This window comes from Pelophylax lessonae (genome assembly GCF_965119305.1).
Source record: "Pelophylax lessonae genome assembly, chromosome: 5".
NCBI classification, from domain to species: domain Eukaryota; kingdom Metazoa; phylum Chordata; class Amphibia; order Anura; family Ranidae; genus Pelophylax; species Pelophylax lessonae.
Window position 1 is genome coordinate 421924137 of NC_138772.1, and position 17898 is coordinate 421942034.

The 17898-nt window shown below is 43.2% G+C and overlaps 1 protein-coding gene across 1 annotated transcript; it reads left to right on the plus strand.

Moving 5' to 3' along the window:
- Window positions 1-15903: 15903 nt before the first annotated feature.
- Window positions 15904-16874, plus strand: LOC309556542 (uncharacterized protein; the record flags this gene model as incomplete). Its single annotated transcript, XM_082258986.1, has 1 exon — window positions 15904-16874. Exon 1 carries the CDS (start codon window positions 15984-15986, stop codon window positions 16872-16874), a length of 891 nt encoding a protein of 296 aa, XP_082115112.1. The 5' UTR covers window positions 15904-15983.
- Window positions 16875-17898: the final 1024 nt, after the last annotated feature.

Below are 17898 nucleotides of genomic sequence, written 5' to 3' on the forward strand. Positions count from 1 at the left end.
ATCGCTCCTCCTTCCCCCCACACACGTATCGTTCCCTAGGGGCGGAGACTTCATCAGCGGTAATGGAGGCTAAGAGAACGTCACCCAAATAAATAAACCTGCAATAGTAGCTGATTGGCTAGTCTCCCCGCCTTGTTACCAAAGCCACAGGAACGTCGCAGCTTACGTTTACGGAAGTCATCGGGCGGAACAGGTCTCTTAAGGAAACATAGCCATATTGGATATATTAATCAGCTATATGAAAAAAGAACTATATAATAACTTATATAATAACTTAAGTGGCTGAAGGGTCTCTGAATAATTGGGAGACAAGCCCCAAAGCCTGTTTCCCGTTTCACCTCAACCGGTTTACTCAAAGAGACCAAATTCAGCTAACCTAAAAAAACAAACAAAATTGGTAGTCCATAGACCTTTATGGAAACCAACTAATCCTAAAAAAAAGGATAAAAATTGGGAGCGAACAGACCACTTACATAAAACATATATGATCATATACACCCGCTGTCAGCCAGATAACAATAATGAACATCATAAACAAAACACTTAATAAATAAAAATAAGACATAAATACACCAATTAAAAAAGATAAAAATTAACGATCAGAAATAAAATTAAGGATGGTTTTGTGGGCCAGGCCGCCATCTCCTCTGCATGCAGTGGCTGGATAACACAGGCAACATCACTAAACAGAGGAAATGGTGACCTGCCCGAGGACAGACCACGTCCACCTTTGCCTGTGAACACAGATTGCTGCTGGCCCCCTCACAGTGGCATAGAAACGTCTACCTCTCTTGGTTGACATCCCAGACATGATGGTGTAGGGGAGGCTTATTAACAAAATGTGATAGAGACAGGGAAATGTGTACTTGGATGCACTTTATTTAATGGAAAGTGGTGTTTGGTGTACTTTAACCTTAGTACTCACTAAACAGACACACTACAATATACTGCAGTAAAACTGCACTGACGCACTTCAATACACTGCACTAAAACTGCACTGATGCACTTCAATATGCTGCAGTAAACGTGCACTAATGCAATTCAATATACTGCAGTAAGACTTCAATATATTGCCGTAAAATTACTCTGGTGCACCTCAATATACTGCCGTAAAAGTGCAATGATGTAAATATACTGCAGTACAAGTGCACTAACACACTTCAATATACTGCTATAAAAGCACCCTGACACACTTCAAAATACACTGCACTAACGCAATTCATATACTGCAGTAAGACTTCAATATACTGCCGTAAAATTACTCTGGCGCACCTCAGTATACTGCTGTAAAAGTTCACTAACGCACTTCAATACAAAGCCGTAAAAGCACCTCGGCGCACTTCAATATACTGCAGTAAAACTGCACTGACGCACTTCATTATACTGCAATAAAAGTGCTCTAATGCACTTCAATATACTGCAGTAAACTGGCACTAACACAATTTAATATACTACTGTAAAAAAAGTTCACTAACGCACTTCAATATACTGCAGTAAAAGTGCACTAATGCAATTCACATACTGTAGTAAGACTTCAATATACTGCCATAAAATTACTCTGGCTAACCTCAATATACTGCCGTAAAATTGCACTAACGCACTTCAATATACTGCCGCAAAAGTGCACTAACGCATTTCAATATACTGCCATAAGAGCAGTCTGACACACTTCAATATACCACAGTAAATGTTCACTAATGTAATTAAATATACTGCAGTAAAAGTGCACTAATTCACTTCAATATAATGCAGTAAAAGTGCACTAATGCAATTTAATATGCTGTAGTAAGACTGCAATGACTAACCCTTAATATACTGCAGTAAAAGTGCACTAACACATTTCAATATACTGCCAAAAAGTGCACTAACGCACTTCAATATACTGCAGCAAACATGCACTAACACACTTCAATACACTGCAGTAAAAGTGCACTAATACACTTCAATATACCTCAGTAAATGTGCACTAACGCACTTCAGTATACTGCAGTAAACGTGCACTAGGACACTTAAGTATACTGCTGTAAACATGCACTACACATTTCAATATACTGCTCTAAAAGTGCGCCAACGCACTTTAATATACTACAGTAAAAGTGCACTAACACACATCAATTTACTGCAATAAAAGTGCCCTGACGCTCTACTATACTGCAGTAAAACTGCCCTGACACTTTAAACTGACACACTCCAATATACTGTAGGTAATCTGCCCTGAAACACTAAACTGACGCTGCAGTAAAAATGAACGGTCGCACTACACTCACACTGCACTATCACTATATTCACACTACGCTAACACTCTACACTCACAATAAAATCAAAAGAGAACACTATAGCATACTAAATCACTGGTAGCAACGAACCAAGCCCTGTTCTATCTATCTCCACTCCAATATTACACTGCAAATTGCTGCTCAGAGAAGGCATCTTTTATAATGTGGCGTGGGTCTATGAGCAATGAGCCATGATTGGGAACAGTCTTCATTACTTTCTCCAATCATGGCTCCAACAGTGTTCTGTGCCCTTATTGGGCAAATCCTTCATTGCTTTAGCCAATCAGGGCTCCCAATGCACTGTGTGATGTGCAGTGCACTGTGGGGATCTTGGCGGGTTGAATGCCTCAATAATTTGGGTGTTTGCCGAGCAGGCGAACAGCTAATGTTTGGCTCGAACTCATGCTCGGGCCAAATCGTTCGCCCAACACTAATCAGGAAGTACAAATAGGTGTTCTTCATTACGCAATATATTTACCTGTGTGGATGGTTGTCAAATTACTGGGGTAGAGATGTTAAAAAAAGTTTTATATGTGAAAGATAGATGGTGTCGCCCTCTGCTCAGGGATGGGTGTTCTAGATTGATGTAGATGGCCTCTGCCATGACTTTTATAAAACAGTTGCCTTCCCTGTTCAAAATGTGCATCTCACAGTCTACCAAGAAAGTCCTTTTTCTTAACAACTTGCCGACCGCTACCCGACTATATAAGGCGGCGGTCAGCCTCTCCCAGGTAAAGTGACGTACCGGTACGTCACTAGCCTGGGAGCGAATAGGGGGCGAGCGCGCGCCGCCGGAGGCGCGCTCCCACCCCCACTCGTACCCAAAGAAGCCAGCGCATGTGACCAGCGGACCCAATGGTGGAGAGGGAGAAAGGCAGGCGACTAATGTAAACAAAGCCGCCTGTCACTCTCCCCTGTGTAAAAGCACTGATCACTCGGTCCTGCTATGTAGGACCGTTGATCTGTGCTGTTACACACAAAGCCACATCCAATCACAGTAAGAAACACGCCCCTAGGGACACACTTAACCCCTCCCTCTCCAATAAAGTTAACCCCTTCCCTCCCAGTGTAATTTTTACAGTAACAGTGCATATGTATAGCACTGATTACTGTAGTAATGTCACTGGTACCCCCAAAAGTGTCAAAAATGTCAGTCAAGGGTCCGATCTGTCCGCCGCAATGTCGCAGTACCGCAAAAAAATCGCAGATCGCCACCATTACTCGTTAAAAAAAAACAACAAAAATTACAAAAATCTTTCCCTTAGTTAGTAAACGCAATAACTTTTGCGCAAACCAATCAAAATACGCTTTTTGCGATTTTTTTTACCAAACATATGTAGCAGAAAACAAATTGGCCTAAAATGTTAAAAAATTTTGACATTTTACATTTTTTTGGGGGGGAATTTCATATAAAAAAATGTGAAAAATATTGTTATTTTTGCAAAATTGTCGCTCTTTTTTTGTTTATAGCGCATGATCAAAAAATCGCACAGGTGATCAAATACACCCAAAATAAAGCTCTGACTGTGGAAAAAAAGGACATAAATTTCATTTGGGTACAGCGTCGCACGACCACGCAATTGTCCATTAAATTCACGCAGTGCCGAATCGCAAAATAGGCCCTGGTCAGGAAGGGGGTAAAATCTTCCCGGGCTTAAGTGGTTAAGGTAAACTGTTGTATCTTGATGTGTACAGTTTGCACTCATACATTGGGCTATTTAGTTGTTCATTGGTTGTTCTCTCTCCCTAATATCAGATCTTTGCAATCCTTAATACAATGCACTGCATTTACAGAGTTACTTTGCGTGAGTTTAAGTGTTGGGATTTTTGGATGTATAGGCTTATGTCCTAGTATATTGCTGGGCTTGAAAGACATAGTAAAATCATACAAAAACACACAGAGGGCATACCGACCTTGTGCATTATCCTGAGACAAATAATTTATTGAATTAAAAAGGTGGTAAGTAATATACTCACAAAGTTACTATTGTTAAAAATGCATCACACATTCCAGCATTAGAGATGTCCCGAACTATTCTCCGCGAACAGTTCCCGGCGAACATCGCTTGTTCGCGTTCGCCTCGGCGGGCGAACATATGCGATGTTCAGTCCACCCCCTATACATCATCATTGAGCAAGCTTTGACCCTGTACCTCACAGTCAGCAGACACATTCCAGCCAATCAGCATACCCTCCCTCCCAGACCCTCCCACATCCTATAAAAAAGCAAGGACAGCATCCATCTTAGATTCATTCTGAAGCTGCAGAGTTAGCTAGAGCAGGGAGAGTGCTGCTGCTGCTGACTTAATAGGAAATCAGCTAGGCCAGTGTTCTGTGTCCACTCCTGCTGTAAGGACAGCATCCTGACAGCACCCCAAAAAGCCCTTTTTAGGGCTGGTATATAAGTCTATTTATTTTTTTCTATATATATATATATATATATACAGACTGTACTGTGTGCACACCACTCATATCGGTGGCACAGTATCTTGCAGATAAAAAAGTTTTTTAATTTTTACCCTTTAATATAATTGCAGTTGCCTGCCAGTGTGTGTCAGGCCCACTGACTGAACTGTTCTCACTGCCAGTGCCCACCACTCATATAGGGTGGCACAGCACCTTGCAGATAAAAAATTAATTTAATTTTTCCTCTGTAATATAATTGCAGTTGCCTGCCAATAAGTGTCAGGTCCACAGACTGTACTGTGCCCACTGCCCACCACTCATTTAGGGTGCCCACTGCAAATGGACTGTTTGCGGTTGTTTGCGGTGCGTTAAACAGGGAGTTTGGTCTGTCAGAGTTTGGTCTGTCACTGTGAAGCGGGCGTAACCCTTACACTACCTGATCGATACAACATCATACCTGATCGTATTCACACACTGGATGTTTTAAAGCACGTTATTCCAAACAATTTAGGAATGTTAGGTGATTTATGCCCTTTATGGATTAATACCCGACTCTGCGTCAGAGCGATTAAAGTACAAACATGAAGGATCACAGGTGCGACTTATGGGGACCACCCTTGCTTGCCACCACCACACAGTGCTGGGAGAAGTATCTGAAATTCAGACTCACCAGACGCCTATGCCTAACCACTCCCATGGACTATCATCCTATTTATTTGTCAAGAGGTTATCACCATCCCTGCGCTACTGAAATTCGAATGAAAAAGCCAGTTCCTGTTTTTTCTGGATGAATTTTATTTTTTATTATATTTACTCATTTAAGTAGCAGCAATTCGTGTTATTTGTGTTATTCTGTCAGGTTTGTGTTACCTGTATTTCCTAAAGCGCAGTGGATTACAACATCGTCTATTAATTTAGTACAAGTAGTGATATTTATATATAAAATTTTTCCTCTGTTAAATAATTGCAGTTGCCTGCCAGTGAGTGTCAGGCCCACAGACTGTACTGTGCCCACTGCCCACCACTCATATAGGGTGGCACAGCACCTTGCAGATAAAAAATTCATTTAATTTTACCTCTGTAATATAATTGCAGTTGCCTGCCAGTGAGTGTCAGGCCCACAGACTGTACTGTGCCCACTGCAAATGGACTGTTTGCGGTTGTTTGCGGTGCGTTAAACGGGGAGTTTGGTCTGTCAGAGTTTGGTCTGTCACTGTGAAGCGGGCGTAACCCTTACACTACCTGATCGATACAACATCATACCTGATCGTATTCACACACTGGCTGTTTTAAAGCACGCTATTCCAAACAATTTAGGAATGTTAGGTGATTTATGCCCTTTATGGATTAAAACCTGACTCTGCGTCAACTACGTAATTTTCCATGGGAGTTTTGCCATGGATCCCCCTCCGGCATGCCACAGTCCAGGTGTTAGTCCCCTTGAAACAACTTTTCCATCACTATTGTGGCCAGAAAGAGTCCCTGTGGGTTTTTAAAATTTTATGTTCGCAACATCTCTATCCAGCATAGTTCCATCCAAATGGCATCAACATGTACAACAGAAATTGAAGACCCCATGGGCTGATGCATCTCGAGGATTACCTCTTCTTCAGAGCCACATGAGACTACTACTATTGTGAAGGAATGTGATGAACACTTGTGAATTAAGCAAAATGTCATTTGATGGCGCCCAAACGTGGGACCCTCAGGTGTTCGTCTGACGAAAAGCCGCGTAGGAGGTCTGGCGCCTGGATGAGACAGACCAAGAGGGACTTGCGCACCCCTGAGAGTACAGTAGGTACTTTTACCTTACCACTGTAAGACTTGTTTCTGTCTTATCTTAATCGCAGATCTTTAGTGCTTTTCCAAGGACGTTTCAGAGGTGGGTAATCTTTTATTCCTCACCTGGGCTGTTTTTATTAACCTGTCGTAAGATTTCTGCTGGCTGTATATTGTTTGTTCAGTGTCTGCCATCCTGAGTGAGTGTGTCTCTGCAGGCTGGAAGGTTGCATTTGTGTGTCCCCAAGTGAGCTGTTTTGCCCTTGGATTCAAGTGAGCTGTCTGTAACGCTCCTGCGTTTTTGTAGTAGGCTGGATATGCAGCTGCAAAATCTCCACTCAGTAGTCATGTAGAGATGTGTTGAATAACCAGATCCAACTCTCCAGACTCATCACTGTGGGCCTGTCAGCTTCAACATACAGAAATATACACACTCAATAAGATGTTCCTGGAGTGGTGGAATGTATATGACAGTATGAAGGTGTTGTGCTGAAGGGACAGGTGTGAACAGTGATAGAGATGGTAAGTACTTGATAGGTTTATTTCAGGAGAGTACTAGATGGTATCAGGTAGAGTGCAGATAGGTTAGTAATCGAGTATGGTGACAGGTGGTAAGGACAGCAGATGACAATTACAGGATAGACTAACCCAGTGCAAGGATAGATGGTAGTAGACTTAAGAACTAGCAATCTATGTAACAGTGCAGATGATAGATGGTAGTAGACTCAAGAGCTAGCAATCTATGTAACAGTGCAGATGATAGATGGTAGTAGGCTCAAGAGCTAGCAATCTATGCAACAGTGCAGATGATAGATAGTGTAAGTAGGTTATGGAGGATTCCCCTGTGGGGTACTTATCACTAGTAAATGTTAGTAGTAGAGGGGTCCAGTAGAGAGGGGAAGATCCGGTAGCGAGATACAGGGATCAGTAGCGAGGTTCCGGTCTGCTCCAGGTAGAAGCAACCAGCTGGAGGTTCCGACAGCAAGACAGGCTTGAAAGCATGTGGATACACAAGGCAGGTTGAACGAACGATGTGAGTGAGAACGCCGGCGGTTGAAATAGCCGCTCTGCGGCGCTCAGCGATGACATCATCTGTCTTAAAGGTGTATGCGTACCACCTAGTAAGAAAGGTGGGACGCATATTTGGAAGGAAATAGATTATTAAGGGTACCAGAGGTACCAGAATCTTACAGTACCCCCCCCCCTTAAGGCCGGCTCCGGAAGGCCTATAGCACTGGTTTCTCTGGGTATTTCGAGTGAAACCTTCGTATAAGCCTAGGTGCATGAACATCAGAGGTATCCAACCAGGTGTCATCTTGGGGTCCATAGTTCTTCCATCTTATGAGATACTGGAGTCTTCCTCTATGGATGCGAGAATCCAAAATCTCTTTGATCTCATATTCTTCTCCGCCTTCAACTTGTATTGGAGGTGGAGGCAAGATGCTAGGCCTTATTCCTTGGTTAGGAACATGGGGCTTCAGTAGCGTCACATGGAAGATGGGATGGATCTTAAGATCTGCTGGTAAGGTGAGCTGTACTGCAGCTTTTCCAATACGTTTCTTAATTGGGAAGGGTCCCAAAAATAGAGGTCCAAGTTTTTTGCTAGGGATTTTTAATCTTAAGTTTCTTGTTGATAGCCAAACAAGGTCCCCAATAGCATACTGAGGAGAAGGTCTTCTACGAAGGTTGTAGTACCTTTTTTGTTGACTATGAGCGTGTGATATAGTGGTATTGAGTAAACCCAGAGAGTCTTTTATTTGGGTAAGGTAATCCGAGGCTACTGGGTTACTTGATGGCAGGATGCGTGGTGGAAGAAGAGTGGGATGAAACCCATAATTCAAGTAGAACGGACTTTGCTTAGTAGTACTGTGGGTTGCATTGTTGTAAGCAAATTCCGCCAGAGGGAGGAGATCCACCCAATCATCCTGTAGGTATGATGTATAGCAACGTAGATATTGCTCAATGCACTGGTTGACTCTTTCAGTCTGTCCGTTGGTCTGAGGATGGTAGGGAGAAGTGAGCTTTCGCTCAATCCGTAATATCTGACAAAGTGCTTGCCAAAATTTAGAGATGAACTGTGAACCACGGTCGGACAAAAGAGTCTCTGGAATTCCATGCAACTTGAACACATGTTTCATCAGTAGTTCCGCTGTTTGTTTAGACGAAGGTAGTTTACGGATAGCAATGAAATGTGCCATCTTTGTCAAGTGGTCCACTGACACTAGAAAGGTATTAAATCCCTTAGAAGGTGGTAGTTCTACTATAAAGTCTAAGGATATAACTTCCCATGGAACCTGGGGTATTGGTAGACTGCAGAGTAGACCAGATGGTTTTGTAGTGTCAATCTTGGACCTTGCACAGATGTCACATGAAGAAACAAATTTTTGTACAGACGTCTTCATATCAGGCCACCAAAACTGCCTGGTAAGCAAATTAAGGGTTTTCGTCATACCCATATGTCCTGCCATGGGCACATCATGTGACAACTCCAAAATCTTGGTGTGCATAGTAGGGGGTATGTAAAGTTTGTCGTTGTAATAGAGGAAGCCTTCTGCATCAGTACTCAGTTGTGGTGGAGGTGAATCCAATCCTATACTGTGCAAAATCTCTTCCTTCAAGGAACGGACAACACCAATAATACGTTCATAGGGTATTATGGGAATGGAAGGGATTTCGGCGCAGTTATCTTCGATTAATCGTGATAGCGCATCCGCTTTTTTATTTTTGTCTGCAGGCGTGTAGGTCACTAGGAAGTTGAATCTTAGGAAAAATAATGACCATCGTACCTGTCGGTGGGAGAGAGTTTTGTTAGTCTGGAGGTATTGAAGGTTTTTATGATCTGTATAAATGAGTATTGGTAACTGGGTACCTTCGAGTAGATGTCGCCAATTCTCCAGTGCCAGTTTTATGGCAAGTAACTCCTTTTCACCTACTGGGTAGTTCACCTCTGGGCTGCTTAGTGATTTTGAAAAGAAAGCAACTGGGTGGAGTGGTGAAGTATTTGTTGGTCGTTGGGAGAGAACTGCTCCTACTGCCATATTTGACGCATCTACCTCCAGAATATATTGGAGGGATGGGTCTGGATGGCGTAGTATGGGAGCAGAGGTAAAGCTTGATTTTAACAAGCAGAAAGCTTGATTCGCTTCTTCTGACCATTTGAATGGTTTCTTTATACTTGTCAGTTGTGTGAGAGGTCTCACAATAGCGGAAAAGTTATTGATGAACTTCCTATAGAAGTTGGAGAATCCAAGGAATCGCTGTAATGCCTTACGAGTTGTTGGTATAGGCCAGTCTAGAATACAGGATATCTTGCTCATATCCATCTTAATTCCAGTTTTGGATATGATGTATCCTAGAAATAATATTTCTTCCTTATGAATTAAGCATTTTTTTAATTTCACGTATAGATTGTGTGAGAGTAATCTGGATAACACAAGTCTTACATGTTTTATATGTTCAGGCATAGATCGCGAATAGATAAGTATATCGTCCAGGTATACTACGACACAGACATCAAGTAAGTCTCTAAAGATGTCGTTTATGAACCTTTGGAAGGCTGCGGGAGCATTACACAACCCGAATGGCATCACAAGATATTCGAATAATCCGTATCTGGTTCTGAATGCTGTTTTCCACTCATCTCCGCCACGGATTCGCATTAGGTTGTATGCCCCTTTCAGGTCTAATTTAGAGAAGTAAGTAGCCCCGCGCACTTGTTCAATGAGTTCAGGGATGAGCGACAAAGGATAGCGATCCTTTATCGTAATCGTGTTTAATTGCCTATAATCGATAATAGGCCTGAGACTGGAATCCTTATTGCGGACAAAGAAAAGTCCTGCAGCTGTGGAAGAAGTAGAGGGTCTGATGAACCCTTTTTTCAAATTCTCATCCAAGTATTCCTTGAGATGAGAAAGTTCATCCTGTGAAAGGGGATAAACATGACCGAAAGGCAATTTGCTGTTAGGGAGTAGATCGTTAGTGCAATCATAATCCCTATGGGGAGGCAACACTTGAGCATTTTTCTCAAGGAATACTTCGGACAGATCCTGATAGCATAGTGGTGCAATCTCATCTGACACCACAGACAGGATCTTTCCATAAGATGGGAGGTTACACGTAATCTCACAATAGTGAGAAGGGAAGGCCAAAGTCCGTCTTTTCCAATCTATGATTGGTTGGTGTGTGTGTAACCAGGGAAGTCCCAAAATAATGGAAAAATGGGGTGAGGCTAGTATATCAAAGGTGATGGTCTCCACATGAGACTCGGCAGTGGCAAGGAGTGCCTGTGTCTGGTTGGTGATTGGACCAGAAGACAATGGAATACCGTTAATAAAACTAACAGAAACAGGTTTAAGCTTTGAAATAATAGGTATTTTATTTAAGGTAACAAAACGTGTATCAATATAGTTTCCACAAGATCCAGTGTCGATCATAGCCTTGGTGGTGATCCTAGTCTGGTCGCACTGTAATGTTAAATGAACAAAAAGATAGGGGTTAGAAAAGGAAGTCGTTAATCCTCCTAGCAAGACATGTGAACACTCACCCTCTTTTTTGCGGACAAGGGGACAGACGCATATCAAATGATCCGGGGATGTGCAGTACATGCAGAGATTTCTGGATCTCCTTCTGGATCGTTCAGTAGTCGATAAAGGTGGACGTATAGTTCCTACCTCCATGGGAGTAGGGTCAACGGCCGCAATCTGAGAAGGACTAGTTAATGGCATTCCCATTTTTTCAGCCCTTCTTTCTCGTAGTCGTCTGTCGATGTTGATACTAAGTTGTATCAAGGCATCCAAGGTGCCAGGTAAATCCGCTCGGGCGAGCTCGTCTTTAACAGCTTCTGATAACCCGAGTCTGAATTGAGTTCGCAGAGATGTATCATTCCACCCTGAATCAAGGGTCCATCTTTTGAACTCTGCTACAAAGTCTTCTACAGGTCTCCTTCCTTGTTTTAAAGCCCTTAATTGAATATCAGCAGTACTCTGCCTATTGGTGTCTTCATATAAACTAGCGAGTTCTGCTAGAAATAAGGAATAGGAATTGAGAATCTGATCATTTTTCTCAAAGAGAGAGTCTGCCCAGGCCCGGGGATCACCCGTTAAGTATGAAATAACGGTACAGACTTTAATCTGATCAGTAGAGTATGTACGAGGTTTTAACAAAAAAAGCAATTGACATGCGTTTTTGAATTCACAAAATTTTTTCCGGTCACCTGTAAACACTAGGGGAGGGTTTATTTTAGGTTCAGGGGGCTGAACAGTAGTAAGCCGTGAGAGACGGGTTACCTGCTGCGTCAGAGTCTGATTCTCTTCTTTTACTTCAGTAAGAGCAAGTATTAACGCATTTACTTGTTGTGTTAATTGTGTCACTTGAGTGGGTAATTCTGCTGAATCCATTTTATTTTTCGGGTTCGTTCAATCTGTAACGCTCCTGCGTTTTTGTAGTAGGCTGGATATGCAGCTGCAAAATCTCCACTCAGTAGTCATGTAGAGATGTGTTGAATAACCAGATCCAACTCTCCAGACTCATCACTGTGGGCCTGTCAGCTTCAACATACAGAAATATACACACTCAATAAGATGTTCCTGGAGTGGTGGAATGTATATGACAGTATGAAGGTGTTGTGCTGAAGGGACAGGTGTGAACAGTGATAGAGATGGTAAGTACTTGATAGGTTTGTTCAGGAGAGTACTAGATGGTATCAGGTAGAGTGCAGATAGGTTAGTAATCGAGTATGGTGACAAGGTGGTAAGGACAGCAGATGACAATTACAGGATAGACTAACCCAGTGCAAGGATAGATGGTAGTAGACTTAAGAACTAGCAATCTATGTAACAGTGCAGATGATAGATGGTAGTAGACTCAAGAGCTAGCAATCTATGTAACAGTGCAGATGATAGATGGTAGTAGGCTCAAGAGCTAGCAATCTATGCAACAGTGCAGATGATAGATAGTGTAAGTAGGTTATGGAGGATTCCCCTGTGGGGTACTTATCACTAGTAAATGTTAGTAGTAGAGGGGTCCAGTAGAGAGGGGAAGATCCGGTAGCGAGATACAGGGATCAGTAGCGAGGTTCCGGTCTGCTCCAGGTAGAAGCAACCAGCTGGAGGTTCCGACAGCAAGACAGGCTTGAAAGCATGTGGATACACAAGGCAGGTTGAACGAACGATGTGAGTGAGAACGCCGGCGGTTGAAATAGCTGCTCTGCGGCGCTCAGCGATGACATCATCTGTCTTAAAGGTGTATGCGTACCACCTAGTAAGAAAGGTGGGACGCATATTTGGAAGGAAATAGATTATTAAGGGTACCAGAGGTACCAGAATCTTACACTGTCTGCCCTTGAATAGAATAGTAGAATTGTCTACCGAAGGGCGCCAACCCTGAGAGATCGGCTGGCACCAGGGGTTCTGGATCCCCCCATTAAATCTGACAATAGGCTCTTTCCATCTATGAAAGGTTTTTACGCCTGTGGAAGATGTGCTGCATGCAAAACCTCAAAAGGTAACATCAAAAGAAGGAAGGAATTTTTAGCTACAGCCACACAGGAAGTGCATGTTTTGAGGGATTTCATTACATGTGAGACTAAAGGTGTCGTTTATATGCTCGAATGCAAATGCGGATATCAATACGTGGGCAGAACCACGAGGGCATTGCATGTTCGAGTAGGAGAGCATATGAACAGAATTAGACAGGGAAAGGATAAGCACAATGTCCCCAAACACTTTAAAAGATACCATCACTGTGACCCTACTGGATTAAAGTTTTGGGGGATTGAGAAAACTACCAGGCATTGGAGGGGAGGTAACTTTACTAGGCAACTGAGTCGAAGAGAATCATTCTGGATTTACCAGACTAAAGTTTTAGTACCAGGGGGGTTAAATGTAGAATTTGATCTTAATTGTTTTATTTCCAATAGATGATTATTGCTGATTTTTAGATGTTTTTTCTGTTATGTTTTTTATGTTTTTTATATATACATGTGTTTGTAAGATCCATACGGAGCATCGCGGTTACACGTCTTTTTTAGCTTTTATGAAAAGATTTTAGAATTGTATTTACTATCTTATTTAACATTTTTCAAGAAAACTTTTTAAAAAAGAGTTTTTGTATAAAAGAATTTTTTGAAAACTTTTTAGGTTATTATATTATGCACTATGCATTGTCACTTTATGTCCTGTTAAAGGTTTTGTGCCCCTAGCATTCACGAAGTGCAATAGTATATTCACTAGCTCCTAATTACATCGACAGAGACAGAGAGGAATCGAACCGTGTCTTTTCCCCTGTTTCCGGTCTGTAAATATGAGTTTTTGTTAGCTCCGGAGTCATCAGGAAGTAGAGCTAGTTCTCTTTCCCTATTCCAAAATGGAAACCTGAGAGTTTCCTGTTCCGCCCTGGAACGATTGGTCCGGTTGCTTAGCAGCATCTATAAATAGCGTGCGGGTGCCGCCCTCCACGTACCCCGCTGAAGAAGTCACACCCACTGACGCAACGCGTACGGGGGAGGAGCTGTGACGTCACCCGCGACGCTCCGAAGGGATCGCACACCGAGCGGCCAGCTGGCTGTGCTGTTGTACACTTATGCTGTTCGTTTTGCACTAGGATAGTGCCATGCTTGTAAGTGCAATATCTTTTATTATTCAATAAACTGCTATATATACGGAGAGCACTAGATGTCCTTTTGTCCCCCCCTCTATGTTGGAATCTCTTACTTTATGATCGGTCTGAGGTTGGAGGTTGGAGGCAAAGCTGAGCAGATTGGGAGCCCATCAGGTGTTTGAAAACACACTGCGTTATGACCCTAGAGGTCTGAGCATTGAGGTGAGAGGCTAGCACACACTCTGGTGATGGAGTCACTTATGAAGAGGTGCATCTGTTTCATCCTTTACAGCACGGGTTTTCCTTGATCTTATGGCTTGGATTTGTGACATTTAAAGGACTCTTCTTTATTTTAAGCTTGCACAGTATTTGTGATTTAATTGTTCAGTCAGGACTTTTTCACAATTATACAGTCTGAGTTCATACTTTCTACTGTAGCGCTGCACCCTTTTTGTATTTTATGCCCTTGAATAAGACAGATATTTGCAACGTACGTCCTTCGGGACAGGTTACTCGGGGGGTTGACTGATTTGAACGACTCCCTGAGGGTTAAGCTCAGCTGCAGGTGGATACCCGACACTAGGGGAGGCAGGAGTAATGTCTTCAGTGCCTGTTGTTTTACTTGAAGTGTGTCTCAATAGGCTGATACAATAGTTGTAAGAGTGCCCTTGGATTCAAGTGAGCTGTCTGCCCTTGAAAAGATGGACCTTACAACATACGTCCTTCGGGATGGGTTACTCGGGGGGTTGACTGATTTGAAGGACCCCCTGAGGGTTTAGCTCAGCTGTTGAGGTCACATGACAAGAGAGAGACGACAGGAGTTATGTTTTGTTCTGTGTGTGTTGTGAAATGAAACGTACATTGTTACACAGATAAATCCATTAAGGTTTGAGGTTGCTATGGGCAACACAGAGAGAGAAACAGAGAGAGGAAGGGGTTAAATTTTAACTTTTTTTTTCAATTCAACCCCCTCCTTCCCTTCTGTGTGTCCCTGACAGTCTTTCTGAGACTTGCACTGTTGAGCTGTTATCAAATAAATTCCCCCGCTTGCAGCTGGCATACTTTTTTTTTTTTTCTCGTGAGAAAGTGGGAGGGGTCACTCCTTGCGCGGAGCTTGTAGGACTATGGGTCCCAGCATTCCCACACATATGCAATTATTACTTTTTTTATGGAATTTTTGGAGTTTTGCCATTTAAACATTTGTGTATAAAGCATAGGAACCTCTGGGAAGAGTGATAATAGTGAATAAAAACAGTTGTTATCAGGCAAAACAGTTCGCCGTAGTCGGCAGGATGTTTTGAGGTTATTTTTTTTTATAGAATTATAGATAATGAGAAATTACATTTTGCAAATGGGTCCCTATGTAAAAGGGAGCTCTGGTGCAAAATTTTGAAAATTGGCTACTTGCCAGGGGGGGGGGGGGGTTCAACTGTGAATATCTTTGTTCCTGTAATAGTTATAGAATTTATTTTTGGACAGAAAAGGTTACCGCAATTAGTGTGACCATTGAACCCTATTGGCACTGAGCCAAAAGTTTTAACTTAGATTAACTTTTTTATCTGATTATAGTATTTAAGAGATATTTGGGAGGCATCCTCTATTATGGGAGGGGAACCTCTAGTCAGCTCTGGTCACCCCTGGTCGGAGTTTTGAAAATTGGCACAAGGCCAAAAGTTTAAAATCAAGCTAAGCGATTAGTTGCCAGTACTGCCCTCTCCGGCCATCAGCTGACACAGCGGCAGAAGAACAGAAAAGAGTGAGGGACCTTGCATTTGAGCTGGGTGGCCCAGAGGGGGGGGGGGGGAGAGGAATATGGGTCAGCATATTAGCAAATCGGAGAAGAATGGCCACGCCACAGGGGTCCTGGCTCAGAAACATGGAGGACGGACTAGACCCATTGGTTACTACTCTTGCCGCCTAGACCCCATGGCTAGGGGTGGTCCTTCCTGTCTAAGGGCTGTCTTTGCTGCCCAAGCACTCCTAGACAAAACTTCAGACCTTGTCTTAGCACACCCCCTGCTTCTTCTGGCACCGCATGACATTGCTGCCATCTTAAATCAGGTGCAACTCCGACACCTGTCAACGGCCAGACATCTACGGCTGCAAATCTCCCTCCTACTTCCTGAAAACGTGACCCTCCAAAGGTGTCTCACTCTCAACCCAGCCACCCTTCTGCCATTTTTTGAGGGGGGAGAAGGAGAAGGTGAAGAAGGAGACCCCTATGACCCCTATGATACTCCACATGACTGCCTTGAAATGATGCGCTTGGAAACCTCATATCTCCCTACAGTGAGTGAAATTCCTCTGGAAAACCCTGACTACACACTTTTTGTGGATGGCTCTAGATATGCAGATGAAGGAGGCAAGTACCACACAGGTTATGCTGTGACCTCTGAATTTGAAATCCTACAAGCAGGAGCATTACCACCAACTGTATCTGCCCAGGAAGCAGAGCTTCAAGCCCTCACTGCAGCGTGCAAGATAGCTGAAGGCAAAAGAACCAACATTTACACAGACTCAAGATACGCCCTTGGAGTAGATCATGATTTTGGTATCATCTGGAGAGCTAGAGGGCTCCTGACAGCGGCCGGAACACCGGTGAAACATGGTCCTGCCATCAAAGATTTAATGGATGCACTACTTATACCGGAACAAGTGGCTGTCTTGAAGGTTAAAGCACATGGCAAGCTGAATTCTCAAGAGGCCAGGGGAAATCACTTGGCGGATAAAGCGGCTAAACAAGCAGCAACAAACCAACGAAAAACGGCCGAAGCGGCTGAAGAGGAGAATGAATCCCCAGAGCATGCTGCCATCTGACAGACTATACCTAGCCTCTATGCAAGGGCGGCTCACACAGAAGAAAGCTGGAATGGATCGACAAAGGAGCAGAATACGAAAGACGGGGAGGACAGAAAAGACACCGCAGAAACATTTGGAAAAACCCTTATATCCGTCCCAAGGATACACATTGATCACATACAGATGCCAAAAAGCAGCCAACATGAATACGCCCTAGTGGTGGTGGACATGTTCTCGGGCTGGCCAGGAGCCTACGCAGTCACAAACATGACAGCTAAAACCACGGCTAAAAAGAAAAAACAACTTAGTTAGATTGTATTTAGATTTGGGGTCCCAGAGGTGATAGAGAGCGATCAGGGCCCAGCTTTCACAGCCACCCTAACAAAAGAGATTTTGGTAGCACTGGGAGTTCAGTTGGTTTTACACACCCCATACCACCCTCAAAGTAGTGGGAAGGTAGAAAGGATGAATGGGACTCTAAAGAAGAGGATGTTAAAGATGGCCCAAGAGACTAACATGAGTTGACCAGACAGTTTGCCTATTGCCCTGTTCAGTGTCAGACACACCCCCCAGGGGAAACATGCCCTGTCTCCCTATGAAATTTTGTTTGGTTCAGCCCCCAGACTTGGCTGTTACTCCCCACAGCAGTTGCAGTTACAATCTGATGTGTTAACTTGTTATGTTACATATTTGTCTAAAGCCTTAACTAATATCCATTCTCGAGTATTTTCCTCCATTCCAGATCCAGAAACAGACTCGGGAACCCACAGTCTTCAGCCAGGAGATTGGATGTTAGTGAAGAAATTCACAAGGAAAAACTCACTTGATCCCCGATATGAAGGACCATTCCAGGTGCTGCTGACTACAGCTACATCAGTCAAGCTAGAAGGGAAAAGCACCTGAATACACGCCTTTCACTGCAAGAAAGCCCAATCTCCTGAAGACAAGATTCTGCCGGCAGCACAATGATTGGGCTGTATATCCTTTTTTCTTATAAGTTTGATAAAAGCTCAGCAGGTGATTATCACCAAAAACAGGTACT